General features: G+C 43.2%; 1 protein-coding gene across 3 annotated transcripts in view; it reads right to left on the bottom strand.

The window, feature by feature from the left end:
* Positions 1 to 13654, bottom strand: part of LOC117347622 (inactive phospholipase C-like protein 2) — a 100420-nt gene that overhangs the window by 54097 nt on the left and 32669 nt on the right. Inside the window, exons 1-3 of one of the 3 annotated variants that reach the window (XM_033918773.1) lie at positions 11853 to 11944; positions 4874 to 7348; positions 1105 to 1308 (exon numbers count right to left, since the gene is read on the bottom strand). In XM_033918773.1, the coding sequence (XP_033774664.1) occupies positions 1105 to 1308; positions 4874 to 7303 (2634 nt within the window). In that variant the 5' untranslated portion in view covers positions 7304 to 7348; positions 11853 to 11944. Of the gene's footprint in view, positions 1 to 1104; positions 1309 to 4873; positions 7349 to 11852; positions 11945 to 13654 lie in introns of those variants that run through there. The other 2 variants (XM_033918772.1, XM_033918774.1) reach the window with 2 other exon arrangements.

The raw sequence follows: 13654 nt of genomic DNA, 5'->3' as shown, positions 1-13654 counted from the left end.
TTCTGCCGTATCCGGGACCCCCCGGATCCGCACATTGTTGCGCCGAGACCTATTTTCCAGGTCCTCCACCTGCGCACAGCAGTCCAGAAGATCTTTCTGGACAATCTGCATTTGATCATGGATGCTGGTCACAGATTCTTCTTGTTCCCCGAGGCGCCTCTCTGTGTCTTCCACCCGGCCCAGCAGGTCCGCAAAGTCCTGCCGGATCTCCTTCACCGCCTCCTTAATCTTTCCCTTCACTGCGGCCACCTCATCTTTTATTTCAGCTGCCCAGATTTTCAGGTCAGCTTTGGTGATCGCCGCCGCCGCACTAGCTCGCCGCAGTCTCGGGGAGGCACCACGCTCCGATTCCTCCTCCGACGCGCTGTCTCCCGACTCGCGCGCAGATACACTGGGGGTCCCACACACGTGCGGGAGGCCGCCTTTTTCACCCCCGCGATCCAGCGACCTACCCGCCTCTGTTTTCTTGCGCGACGGCATCCTGCAGCAGGGGGAGTCCGCTCGTTCTCTCGGCCCCACACTCGCACCGTATTCAGTGCTGCTCGCAGCGGGGGAAGGGTGCTCAGCGCTGCAAAGGGTCAGAGCGATTTCTCTAACCCTCCATCTTAGTCGGTGACGTCACCGGAACCCCGCACACAGGATTTTAACGGAGACTTTTGAGCATCGGGCCCTAGGAGATTTCTGGGAGGAGGAGGGAAGACAAACTGGCTGTTTTAAAATTGCCCAACCCTTAGTCCAGTAAAAGCATGTGTAGGAACCAACCAAGGGGGGACCTTTGTCCATTTTCAAAGTGAGTACTCCCAAGGACACATTTAAGTAAGTGCAGGGTGCATAGATAATATTTTCAAGTCTCTCTGTGTTATTTTATATGGAAAAAGTACCTGCAGCAAAGCTGATACCAATCTCTATGGGCACTTTCTCCTGAGGCAATTTTCAAAAGGAAATCATACTTGTCTTGCCCCTTTTAAAACTTTGTAAAACCCACTGGTAAAAAACAACCCCCCCCCAAAAAAAAACAACAACAAAAAAAGAACAAAACCCCACAACTTTGTATCCAGGTAGACACTTTTGAAATAGATGTTAAGTAATTGAACACTTCCTTACTCCTTCATAAGACATCAGTACTTTTCTCAGCAGTTCTGGGATAGGCCCATGTGCTTCCATGGTGGGGTACTGAGCACCAAGGTTTAAGGTCACAGTGGGGGTGCTTCCACTGTTCAGCAGCCAGGCAGAGACAGTCAGAATGCACTGTTTCATGTTAGCAGTAGGAGACAGGCCACAGAGCTCCTTAAATGAAACCAAGGCATTCTGTACAAGACACAAAAACACATGTCAAGGCAGATTAGTCTACTAGCAGATGAAAGAAAACTTAGGAAAATTGATAGAACAGAATACAATAGCTAGGGGGTGCTACAGGCAGGACTTAGGTTCACTTAGGTATGTTGGATGAGCTGTGTGTCATGGGAGAGTGCAGGGCAGAACTGGAGGATTTCTGCACAAAGAAGTATTTGAAAATTCTGCAAAGTTTATTTGTAGTGTTTGTGCAGAATTCCCTTGCTGCCTTTTCCTTTATCAGGATTCAGCCTTCATAGTTTCCTGTCTTGCTCCAATTGCAGTTCTGTATCCCTCTAAATCCCAACAAGATCCGTAATTGTCTTCCCTGAAAGTCTTCTCCTGCATGCAATACCTCAGCCTCTCCTTCCCTCTCCCCCCGTGGCAGACCCTCAGATTTCAGTGCCCACAGAGCAGAGGCACACCTTCAGCTTGCTGCTCCCACCCCCATGGCATATTGACCACTTTTTCTGCACCCACAGCACCCATGGCACATTCACTATTTTACTCTTACTCTGCCCCCCCAATTCACCATAGCACATTTAATCCTTAACTTTGTACCCCCCAAAATCCCCCTAAGCATAATCACCCCTTTATTCTGCCCCCACAACCTCCCCCATGGCACATTTACCCCTTTACTTTGCCCCCAATCCCCCCACTGCACATTCACTTTTCCTCTGGCCCCTTCTCATTTTCAACCATTGGCAAATAGCAGCAGCAGCTCTGTTCATTTTCAGTTCCCCTTCCCTGCTGAGCTCCCATGGCAGGGAGGAACAGAACCACTGCACATCGGGTCACTTCTTCCTCTAGTGCCAGCTTAGACCCAATTGTTATGTGAACAGATCTGGCGCAGGAGGAGCATCGGTTCATTTCCTTTTTTTTGCCATCTGAACTCAGTGGTAGAGGGGAACAAACAGTGAGCAGAGCTGCTACTGCCCATGCGTGCACTGAATTTTCTATAGCAAGTACAGAATTATACCCATCCTGCAGGGGTGTGCAGTTCTGGATAAATGAGCCTAGAGCAGTGGTTCTCAACCCTCCTAATGCTGCGACCCTTTAATACAGTTCTTCATGTTGTGGTGACCCCAAACATTAAAATTATTTTCGTTGCTACTTCATAACTGTAATTTTGCTACTGTTATGAATCGTAATGTAAATATCTGATATTTAGGATGTATTTTCATTGTTACAAATTGAACATAATTAAAGCATAGTGATTAATCACAAAAACAATATGTAATTATATATTGTGAAATATTTATTTGTAATTACAAATAAATGTATGTGGGTGTATCCGCATGTGGGCGGACCTATGCGGAGACGGTTAGAGGAGTGGTGTCTCGGTTCCTAAGACTAGTGTTCTTCAACCTTTTGACACCCATGGACCGGTGGAAATAAAATAATTATTTTTTGGACCAGCACTAGTCTGCAGACTGGCAGTTGAAGAACACTGGGCTAAGTTGTGCCCATCTCCACTCAATCTACGCCCCAGACCCAACCCCATAATAGTACTAATTGTAACACCATTTTTTCCATTAATTTTTCATATATACACACACAATATAATTGTATTAACAACACATAATGGTTAACCACAAAATTAAAATACACAAAGCACATTGTATGCTTTTTAACATTCATTCCTAACGGAAAACAGATAACCTCATGCAAATGCAGGATCAAAAACTAAAAGAACTAATATTTACAAACAAACGCCAAGATGCAAGACTCTGCAAGCAGTACAACCCCAGAGGAAAACAAACAAGTGCATTTCTTCCTGAACAGACAAATCACTAAATAAAAAATAAAAGCATTTCCCCTACCGTTGTTGTCTCTCTCCCTCCATGTGCCTTGCCTTCTGGCCTGGCCCCCGGTGTTATCTTTGGGCCGGTCCACGATGCGATCAACGCCGCTTCTTCAGGCCGGCTCACTGAGTGCTGCATTGCACAAAACTGTGGGCAGCGGCTCCTCACATGCGTCCCTCGCCTCATCTGGAAGCCTTCCCTCTGATGCTGCAATGTCAGAGAGAAGGCTTCCGGTTCAGGCGCAGGTCACACGTAGGAGCCTTTTCCCACTGTTTTGTGCACTGCAGCACTCAGGGACTGGCCTGAAGATGCCACGTTGATCACACTGTGGACCGGTGGCTGAAGAACGCTGTCTTGGGCCTGATGGACATGCTGGCACTGTGGACCGGCAGAAAATTTCTGCAGGCTGGCACTAGTCCATGGACTGGCGGTTGAAGAACACTGCCTAAGTCCATCGGAAATATGTGTTTTCCGATGGTCTTAGGTGACCCCTGTGAAAGGGTCGTTCAACCCCCAGATTGAGAACCGCTGGCCTAGAGAAACTGGGCCTCTTCTCCCTTGAAAAGAGGGGACATGATTGAAACATTCAAGATATCGAAGGGAATTGACTTGTTCACCCTCTCCAAGGTGAAGAGAACGAGAAGGCACTCGCTAAATTTAAGAGGATAGATTTCACTGATCTTTGACCTAAGGGCCGCTGCGTGAGCGGACAGCTGGGCATGATGGCCTACTGGTCTGACCCAGCAGCAGCAAATCTTATGTTCTTATATGAAAAATATAAAAATGTTTTTTGGTAATAGAGAAGTGCCAGTTCCCTAATATTTTGAGGGTAATTTTATAACAGGGTGACACAGGTAGACAATGACATAGGGTGTTATTTTAAAAAGAAAAGTAGGTGCCTTCTTTTCTTTATAGAATAATAGCATATGTCATCTAACAGGGCTGCACCTATATGTTCCAAAGTTTGCATATGAATGATGACATTCTGTAATCTGTGTATACTTGCATTTACTGCCTATGCTCCATCTAAATTCTGTCCATATGCAAGTCCTCTAGCACTTTATTTATTGGGATTTATTAACCACTTTTCTAAAGAGGTTCACCCAAGGCAATTTGATTACACACCTTCAAACTCCCTAATTCTATAGGCTAATATGAGTAAGTGCCATTTCGATGCTAAGATTATGAAATCTTCACTAAGTGCGTAAGTTGTGCAGCATGACTATGAAGAGGTATGGGTGGGGCATGGACAGATCAAACACTGATGCATGTAGGTTATAGAAGGGCTACTTTTAAACACATGCATTTACAGCTGCTATTGACACGTTGTACAATTTATGTTCGGCAAGTTGTATTTTGGCAGACATTATAGAATTGATCCCAAAGCGTGCTACAATTATGAATGTAGCAGCATGTGCACAGGAAAGAAGTTACAGAATTACCTTCATAGTTTCAAAGACCACTTTACATAATCTGCTAAAGTTTTGTAAGATTTTATTTCTGAATCATCAGCTGGATGAGGCAGCGTGTCAACCCTTCGCTCTGAGACTTCCTTTTGTTTTGTTAAACTAGGTGCTCTTGATTTTTCTCTATTCCCTTCCCTATGATGCATGGATAGAATATTAATAACATCAAACTAAAGCTAGTTGTTAAGACTAATAAAACAATAGCTTAGTAGTCACCCAATACTAACAATAGGGTTGAAATCTCTACATATTTCTAGAACTGATTAATACCTGTACATTTTCTCGGAGGTCAGTAGCTTCCCGCAGAGGCTGGGATGCTGTCCTAAAGATTTCATCAATAGCTTTAATCCCAATGGTCTTGGTGTATGTGTACTCCCGCACCCTCTTTCCTTTCCGAACAGAAAGTCCTCGTTTATGGGCTTTCCCACCTCCTCGGCGATTAGTGATAGCTATATGGACAAACAGAGTTGTGTTCTGGAGAAATTCTCCAGTGAGGGACTGCAAAGGTACATGTCTGTAGCCAGGCTGCAGGCATTCAAAGGGGATGGTATACTGAGCAATGAACTCATCCCCTATATAGTCATCATCCAGTACTACAAAACGCAAGACAGCAAGTTCAGGTAAGTTGATCTGAAATTCAAAGTTTTCATCAAATATTGGGTTGTCCCCATTCTGAGTGACAGTCTTAGTTCGCTGCTCTGCACAGTCAGCAGGTATTCCATGGATCTCTATGTACACATATGGTTCTACCACATCCCCTTTGGCACCCGAACCTTTTGGCTTTGGTAGATTTTGACCACTAATGACCTTTAAGTGCAGAAGCTGAGCTGAGACACCTGGCAATGAATCTTTTGCATTTGCACTGAAATAGGAGACTTCTTCCCTCATGATGGAGGGTCGAAGGACATATCCACAGTTTCCATTCTGACGAAACCAACCAGTGTTCAAGTCCATCATTAATCCAGGGGTCTGGTAGTTCATTGCCACTATCTGACTCCCACACTTCCAGAAGTCCTGAGGGTTCATATTGCTGGCGTCAATTCTCATAGAGCTTGGGTAAATCCTCGACAAGAACCTTTTATTGTAACTCACAAAGTCTTCTGGGTACTCATTTGCAAATCTACTGGCCACCACTTCATTAAATGAACATATTTCCCAGTATTTCTGTCCTCTTTTGGATGTCGCAAAGTCTTGAAATTGCACAGACTGACAAATGCTTACAAGGGCTGACAATTCCTTGCAAAGTCTTAGCTTCCTCTGCAAGCCCCCAATATGCTGCTCGTTTTCTTCATCAAGCCTTCTGGACAGTTCCAAACCTTCACCTTCATCTGTCACATCTCCTTCAGAATCTGAACAGTCTAGAGGTAACTTTTTCCCTTTAATAAGAATTTTCCCTTTGAGTTTTTCTGGGGATGGAAGGTATGTTTTGTCTGGATTTGGAGGCTCTGTAAAGAGTTTATCTCCAAGAATTTTTCTCAAGCATTGTGCCATCAATTTCTGCTGTTTCACAGAGCAATGCACCACTAGACAAAGAATCAATGGATATTCAGATGCATCAAAAGCGTACTGGTTTACTACACTAACAACACTTCGAAAGGCTACCTGAGATGTCACAGAATGGCCAACATATATCAGTGGTTCATTATCAGGGCCATCCCATACTACAAGTTCAATACTCCGACACCCCATCTTCAGTGCATGGATGTATCCACTTATATCAGAAGTCCCCCAAAAAGTATCCTCTAGTAGGCAAGCATTGTGAGCAGAATTAATATAATAATGTGATAAGGGATGGGTCATATCCTGGCAGACATTCTTATGCTGAGGGTCGAATATGTAACATTCGGGAGAAAGGAGGTAGTGTGTAAAACCATCAATAGTGAGGTAACCTTTCTCCCGTCCTTCCCTTGAAGGCTCATATTTATTAATGATTTCTAAAGCCATGTCTTCAGTTACCCCTTCCATACCTTGCTCAACCTCTACAAAGATCATCAGGTCCTTCACATCAAGGTATTCTTTGTTGCTAGAGAATTGTACCAGGAGGAAAAAGATTTCAGGCCTAGTGCAGAGTTCAAGGTAGGTCTCTACAAATATTTCACATGGAATATCACCAACTCTTTCATGGACTTTTTGAATCTCTTTAAATTTGAGCTCAATTGTTGAGGTTTTCATGCCTGGGTTTAAGCTTTTGATCAGCTGAATAGCTTTGGAGACAGGTATCTGTCCTTCCTTGTCCACATCTGCTATGTCAAAAAGTGAGGTGACCCAGGATGTCCTCAGACTTATTTGGTTTGTGTCTGGAACATCAAGGGTGTGTTTTCCATAGGAGACTAAGTATCTTAGTCCCATCACCCAGGAGTTTACAATATCTGCTGTGCTGGCCACAAGATCTAAGGACTCATAATTTTCTCCATAAATAATTGAGAAAGCACATTCATCTGGAAACTGATCAAAAAGCCCATTGCTTCGCAGAATTGGGGTCTTCTTTCCCAGCCTGACTTCTCGAATTGATTTGATTTCCAGTTTGGCTTTCGCCAAATCTTTTTTGGATGGTTCCCACCTGAGAAAGCGCATGTCAGGATCCAGAAGAAAAAAACGATTATACATCCGAGAGTTGGAGCGCACTTTCTTCATCTCACAGCCTTCCATCATGAAGGCAATACAGGCTGCAGTGCTGTTGAATTTCCGGTCATTGGGCATGGTGCTGAAGGACACTGTCTTCTTCTGTTTCTGACGAGATCCATCCTGCGAAGGAGAAGAAAAGTTAAAGTGACAGATCTGGTGCCAAGGGAAAAGTTAAGCACATTATCTAACATCAACTTTCCCTCTAAGCTGAGTGGAAATCCTCCATCTACAGTTCTGCTAGTGGGAGGGTTCTGTTTCATAACTGCATTTTCAATACTGAGGGCAGACAAATTCTGCAGTACTCTAGGGCAGTGATTCCCAACCCTGTCCTGGAGGAACACCAGGCCAATCGGGTTTTCAGGCTAGCCCTAATGAATATGCATGAGAGAGATTTGCATATGATGGAAGTGATAGGCATGCAAATTTGCTTCATGCATATTCATTAGGGCTAGCCTGAAAACCCAATTGGCCTGGTGTTCCTCCAGGATAGGGTTGGGAACCTGCCTGTCTTAAGTAATTGAAAGCACAACATTGAAGCACCATAACCCACTAGTAGCACTACAATTGGAGGACTCACGCACAGCTTAAAGGGAATAGTGCCTAACATATTGTCGTATGAAGTGAGCCAAACATCATCCTTACCATGACCTCAGCCTGTAGATTTAGTAGAAGGCATTTCAAAGGTGACATTCAAAGCGGTGGGCATTGGAGGATTAAGTGACTTGCCCAGGTTCACAAGGAGCAGCACCAGGATTTGATCTCACAATCTCTGGGTGCGGAGGTAGCAGCTCAACCAGTGAGCTACAGCCCTTCTTCTGCATACACTACCTACAATGGCATTGGATCTAATCCTCTGAACAAAGTTGTAGCTTGCTAACAAATAAAATGGAAGAATTACTAAGAACAATAAAAGGTCCAGAATAACTAAAAGGTAAAGATTTCAGGACTTGCTTTCAGTCAGTCACTCACTCTGCTCGGTCTACATATTGTATAAGACAACATTATTAACTAAGACCCTCTTTTACTAAGCAGTGGTTTCTACTGCATCTCGAGGTGTTAAATGCTCTGACGTTTCTCCAACACTCATAGGAGCAGCATCAGAGCATTTAGCGCTCCAGGCCACATTAGAAACCTCTACTGCGGCTTAGTAAAAGGTGGATAAATGCTTACATTATTACAAATCAATGAACAATAGGTCACATTAGATTAATACAAATTAGCAAATCCTATCTTCTTCTGTCTAAATACATAGAAACCCTCCCCCTCCCTTCTCTAGAACAGTGTATATACAGTACTCCCCGATATTCGCGGGGGTTCTGTTCCAGGAACCCCTGCGAATCTTGAAAAACCGTGAATACGGTTTTTCATGGGGGAGACTGGAGAGGGCAGCCGGAGCGCCAGCGAGTGCAGGAAATCACTCGCTGTATGCTCCGACCACCTCTTCCTGCACTAATAATAATAATAACTTTATTCTTCTATACCGCCACAATCTTGCGACTTCTAGGCGGTTTACAATCAAGAGTGCTGGACATTCAGCGAAATACAATAAGTAGATATTCAGAGGAAATACAGAGATCAGAGACCTCAGGAGGCAATAGTATAGAAATACAATTTGCTGAGCGAAAATGTAATATGTACATTTTAGTAGGTAATGTCCGACAGAACCTGTTGGGGATAAATAGCAACATAAAGTTACGATAAGATGAAGATAGCAGATTGTATTTATAACAGTGCTGTAAGTTCAGGTGGAATAGGGAGGGGGGAGGGAGAGGGAGCGTGGGTCAATTGTTTAGGTATTTCTGGAACAGGTATGTTTTTAGGCGTTTCCTGAATTCCCCGTATGTAGTGGGCGAAAGCAGTTGGTCTAGGTCTTTGCCCCATAGGACTGCTTGGTGAGAGAGAAGGTGTTCGTGGTGTTTTTTCATTTTGCAGCCTCTAACTGGAGGAGAAATGAGTTTTGGGTGTGTGTTTCTCTTGAGTTTGTTATTAGAAAATGCGAAAAGGTCCGTTATGTACTTGGGGGTCAGGCCGTATAGTACTTTGAAGCAGAGGCAGGCAAATTTAAACCTTACTCGGGCTTACGTTGGTAGCCAGTGCAGCTGCCGATAGTAGGGTGTCATGTGGTCGAATTTCTTCAGCCCGAAGATATGTCTGACCGCAGCATTTTGCATTATTTGGAGACGTCTCATATTCTTTTGTGAGATTGCTAGATAGGCGATGTTGCAGTAGTCAAGCTGACTCATTATGAGGGATTGCACTAGGATTCTGAATGTTGACGTATCGAAGTATGATTTAATGGTTCTGAGTTTCCAGAGAGTAAGGAAACCTTTTCTGAATGGCGGTACTTGAGGGAGTACAAAGAAGAGCAACCAAACTGATAAAGGGAATGGAAAATCTCCCATATACCGACAGATTGAAGCAGTTGGGACTTTTCTCCCTGGAGAAGCGAAGACTTAGAGGAGACATGATAGAAACCTTCAAGATCCTGAAGGGCATAGAAAAAATAGACAGGGGCAGATTTTTCAAATTAAGGGGCGCCACAAGTACAAGGGGGCACTCAGAGAAATTGAAAGGGGACAGGTTTAGAACAAACGCTAGGAAGTTCTTTTTCACTCAGAGGGTGGTGGATACATGGAACGCGCTTCCAGAGGCTGTTGTAGACAAGAAAACATTAAATGGTTTCAAAGAAGGTTTGGATAGATTCCTAGAAGAAAAAGGGATTGAAGGGTATAGATAGGTATAGACCATTGCTCAGGCAATGGGCCTGATGGGCCGCCGCGGGTGCGGACCGCTGAGCAGGATGGACCTATGGTCTGCCTCAGCGGAGGCAACTTCTTATGTTCTTATGTTCTTATGTTAATAGGGAATCCATTTGTTCCTTCATTGTTAGGCATTGGTCTAAAATAACACCTAGTATTTTCATGGTGGGCTGAATAGGGTAGTTGAGTTTATTGATGCATAGTGGGGTTTTATTGTCAAGCGGGTGAGGAGAGGCAACAAATAATTTTGTTTTTCCTGGGTTGAGCTTGAGCTTGAAATCTGTCATCCATTGTTCCATCTCATTTATGGCATCGGATGCCTTGGGAATGGTTTCCTTGATGGAGTTGGCGAATGGGATGATGATCGTAAAGTCATCTGCGTAGCTGAATAGTTTTATTCCTAGTTGGGTTAGTTTCACACCTAATGAGGACATGTAGATATTGAAAAGCAGTGGGGAAAGCGGTGACCCTTGTGGCACTCCGGATGAGTTGCTCCAGGTGTCGGAGTGTTCGTTGTTAAAGCGTCCCTGGTAAGAACTAAGTCGGGCCTTACCAATCATGAGCTGCGTGTCAAAGCAGAAAATCAGAAAATAATATTAAATATTGAACTAAGGCCAGTACTGGGCAGACTTGCACGGCCCGTGTCTGTATATGACCATTTGGGGGAGGATGGGCTGGAGAGGGCTTCAATGGCTGGGAGGGTTTAGATGGGCTGGAGTAGGTTTTGATGGAGATTTCGGCAGTTGGAACCCAAGCACAGTACCGGGTAGCGCTTTGGCTTCTTGCCCAGAAATAGCTAAGAAGAAAAAATTTAAATTGAATCAGGTTGGGCAGACTGGATGGACAATTCGGGTCTTTATCTGCTGTCATCTACTATGTTACTATGTATGTTACTATTTACTGCAAAGGACAGACATCTCTTCAGCTTGTATTACATTTATCAGCACATAGTAGCTTCCATGACAATGTAACCTGACCATCCCCCATCGGTACCCCCTGAAAATCTCTACCCCCTAAAAGTAACATCTCCAGACATACCCTCTTCATAAGAGTAGCACTCTCAAGAGTCCCCTCCCCAACCAAAGGCACCCCTGCCCTTATATGGCAGATTATCCACATTAGTAGTACTGCAATGGTGTAGAAAATACTAGTATGTTACAAAAAAATAATAAAAGAATAACAAAACTGTGTAATGTACAAAATCACACTCTAATGTAAATAATTGCACAGACCAAGCCAAGAAACCTATCACTGGAAAATATTCTCTAGAGTTAAAAGGAATAGATTTCGTACAAACGTAAGGAAGTTCTTCTTCACCCAGAGTGGTAGTGGTAGAAAACTGGAATGCTCTTCTGGAGGCTGTTATAAGGGAAACCACCCTCCAGGGATTCAAGACAAAGACAAATTCCTGCTGAACCAGAACGTACGCAGGTAAGGCTAGACTCAGTTAGGGCACTGGTCTTTGACCTAAGGCCTGCCGCGGGAGCAGACTGCTGGGCATGATGGACTACTGGTCTGACCCAGTAGTGGCAATTCTTATATTCTTATGGTGCTACGTGGCAGGAGCAGAGGTTATCTCATCACTGACGTTTTCAATCACATTCATTATGTCACACTTTGTCACTATTTTGACATAAATGTTTAGAATTATTACAAATTATCCTGTATTATAACAGATCGAGAGGATTGTAACTCTTGGACTCGGTCCTAGTGATCTATTTTTTCCCCCTGAGTCTTTAGTTCCTCCTCTTTTTTTCCAATCTTTGAGCCTGAATATTGACCTGGGGAAGGGTTCCAGCACACAATTTATGCAGGGAGTCTAAAGCCGTCCAAATTGACTCCAATGTAATTTCAGCAGGTCTTACCAGTGGAAGGACTGAGGAAATCTGTCTTTCACTTGCTGAAGATTCCAGCGCCCTCTCTGACCTCGATGTCCCAGCCACAAACACAGGTTGAGAAGTCAGCAAGCCCACAAGCTCCGCTTCCGATGCTGATTCTCGTCCCTGCAGAGCTCCCGACACTCCCCAGTCTCGCGGCTGCAGGGGAGGCACTGGTCCCATGGGACTATGTGAAACTTCGTTCCTGAGTGCCGAGACCTTTCTGACTTGGCACTGCCAGTTTGCCCCTGGGTGAAGATGTAAGGAAGACTGTTAGTACCTCCTGCCGCATTGAGGTAGGTACCATCTGCCGAGCTGAAGCAGCGGCTCTTCCTCTTCTTTTTGCATCTTTAATTCATAGTAGCCCCGAATAATCAGGTAGGAAATAGAATATCAGCAGAAGAGAATTTCTTGGTGTCCTCACTACGCCGCCATCTTGTCTCCACCACTATTGTTCGCCTGGAAAGTGGAAAACTATACTAAATCGTTGAACATTATTTATTGATTTTAAAATTTATATACTGCATAAAAACTATGCGGTTTACAAAATTACATGCATACATATTTAAGAAATGCTAAACATGTTTCAACAAGACAAACACAAAAAGACATTAACGGTATCATTATTAAAATCTTTTAAATTCATCCTACAAGATGAAAACACAAAATCCCAAAAAAATCATTTACAGGACAGGAAGGCATGAACAGAGAATAGCATTAGTACAGGAAGGCATTGACAAATAATTGCATTTTCAACATTTTCTTAAAGTTCAGTCTTCCATCACAGAATACCAGGCAATGCATTCCAGAGCTTGGCACCAGCTATAGACAGCATTGTTGCCCCAATCTTAACATGAGAATCTAACATCTTAACTTTCCTAAAGTGCTGACAATGTCTCCAAAGGACTTATTTCATAAGTTTAGAAGAAAGTATTCAGGTATCCGGACACTGGACTTCATCCCCTCCATAAAATATACTTCTTGCCAATATCAAAAAAGAAGACTTCTCCTTTATTGGTCTTACCTGAGTCCTCAAGCCCTTTGAATATTACTAAAATTCTGGAGACCTCAGAGGAAGAAGTCATTTGCTGTTTGACTCTTCTGGTAACGTTTGTCTTTCAACAAGATAAGGAGGCACTTTTCTAAGACTATTTTTTAAAGCTTAAAGAGGTGACCTTCCTAGAAAGTAAGATCTGCATGTTCCCAGACGTTTCGAAAACAACTCAGACCAGGAGGAAAAGGTTTCTAGAATTAAAGCAACATGTGGTTGCTTTGGGAGCAAAATTTCAATTAAGATACCCCTGTAAATGTGTGATTCTTTTGGATCAAAATTCTTATAATTTTCTTTGAACCCTCCCAGTTGCAATTTTTTCTTGAAGGAAAGGGAGTAATAACACCTAGTGCTTCATTGTGAAGTATAGCCAATTGTCCCAAGTTAGAAAGGTCCAAGTAATAATTTGATGTTGTAACACTACAAATTTGATTGTATTTTCTGAGTATATATTCTCTCTGAATTTGTGAATTGTCTCCCCCAATATGTGGGTTATATTAGAGTCTGAGCAATGTTAAGTTTCTTATGGTCTGGTGACCTAATTTTTGTATCTTTTTTTAAGTTATTAAAAAGTAGCAAAGTCTCTTAATTCATATATATATATATTTTTCTTTCCATAATACATTCAACATACATGCATTTTAGCCGAAACATGGACCGTGTCAGGTCCATGCTACATGGATTTACATTCTCCATTGACTGTGTTTGTTGCCTCCTTATAATTTAACATCTTTGATTG

This window comes from Geotrypetes seraphini, chromosome 13 (assembly GCF_902459505.1).
Source record: "Geotrypetes seraphini chromosome 13, aGeoSer1.1, whole genome shotgun sequence".
In the NCBI taxonomy this organism is placed as follows: Eukaryota; Metazoa; Chordata; class Amphibia; order Gymnophiona; family Dermophiidae; genus Geotrypetes; species Geotrypetes seraphini.
This window is presented reverse-complemented; position numbering and strand designations above follow the sequence as displayed.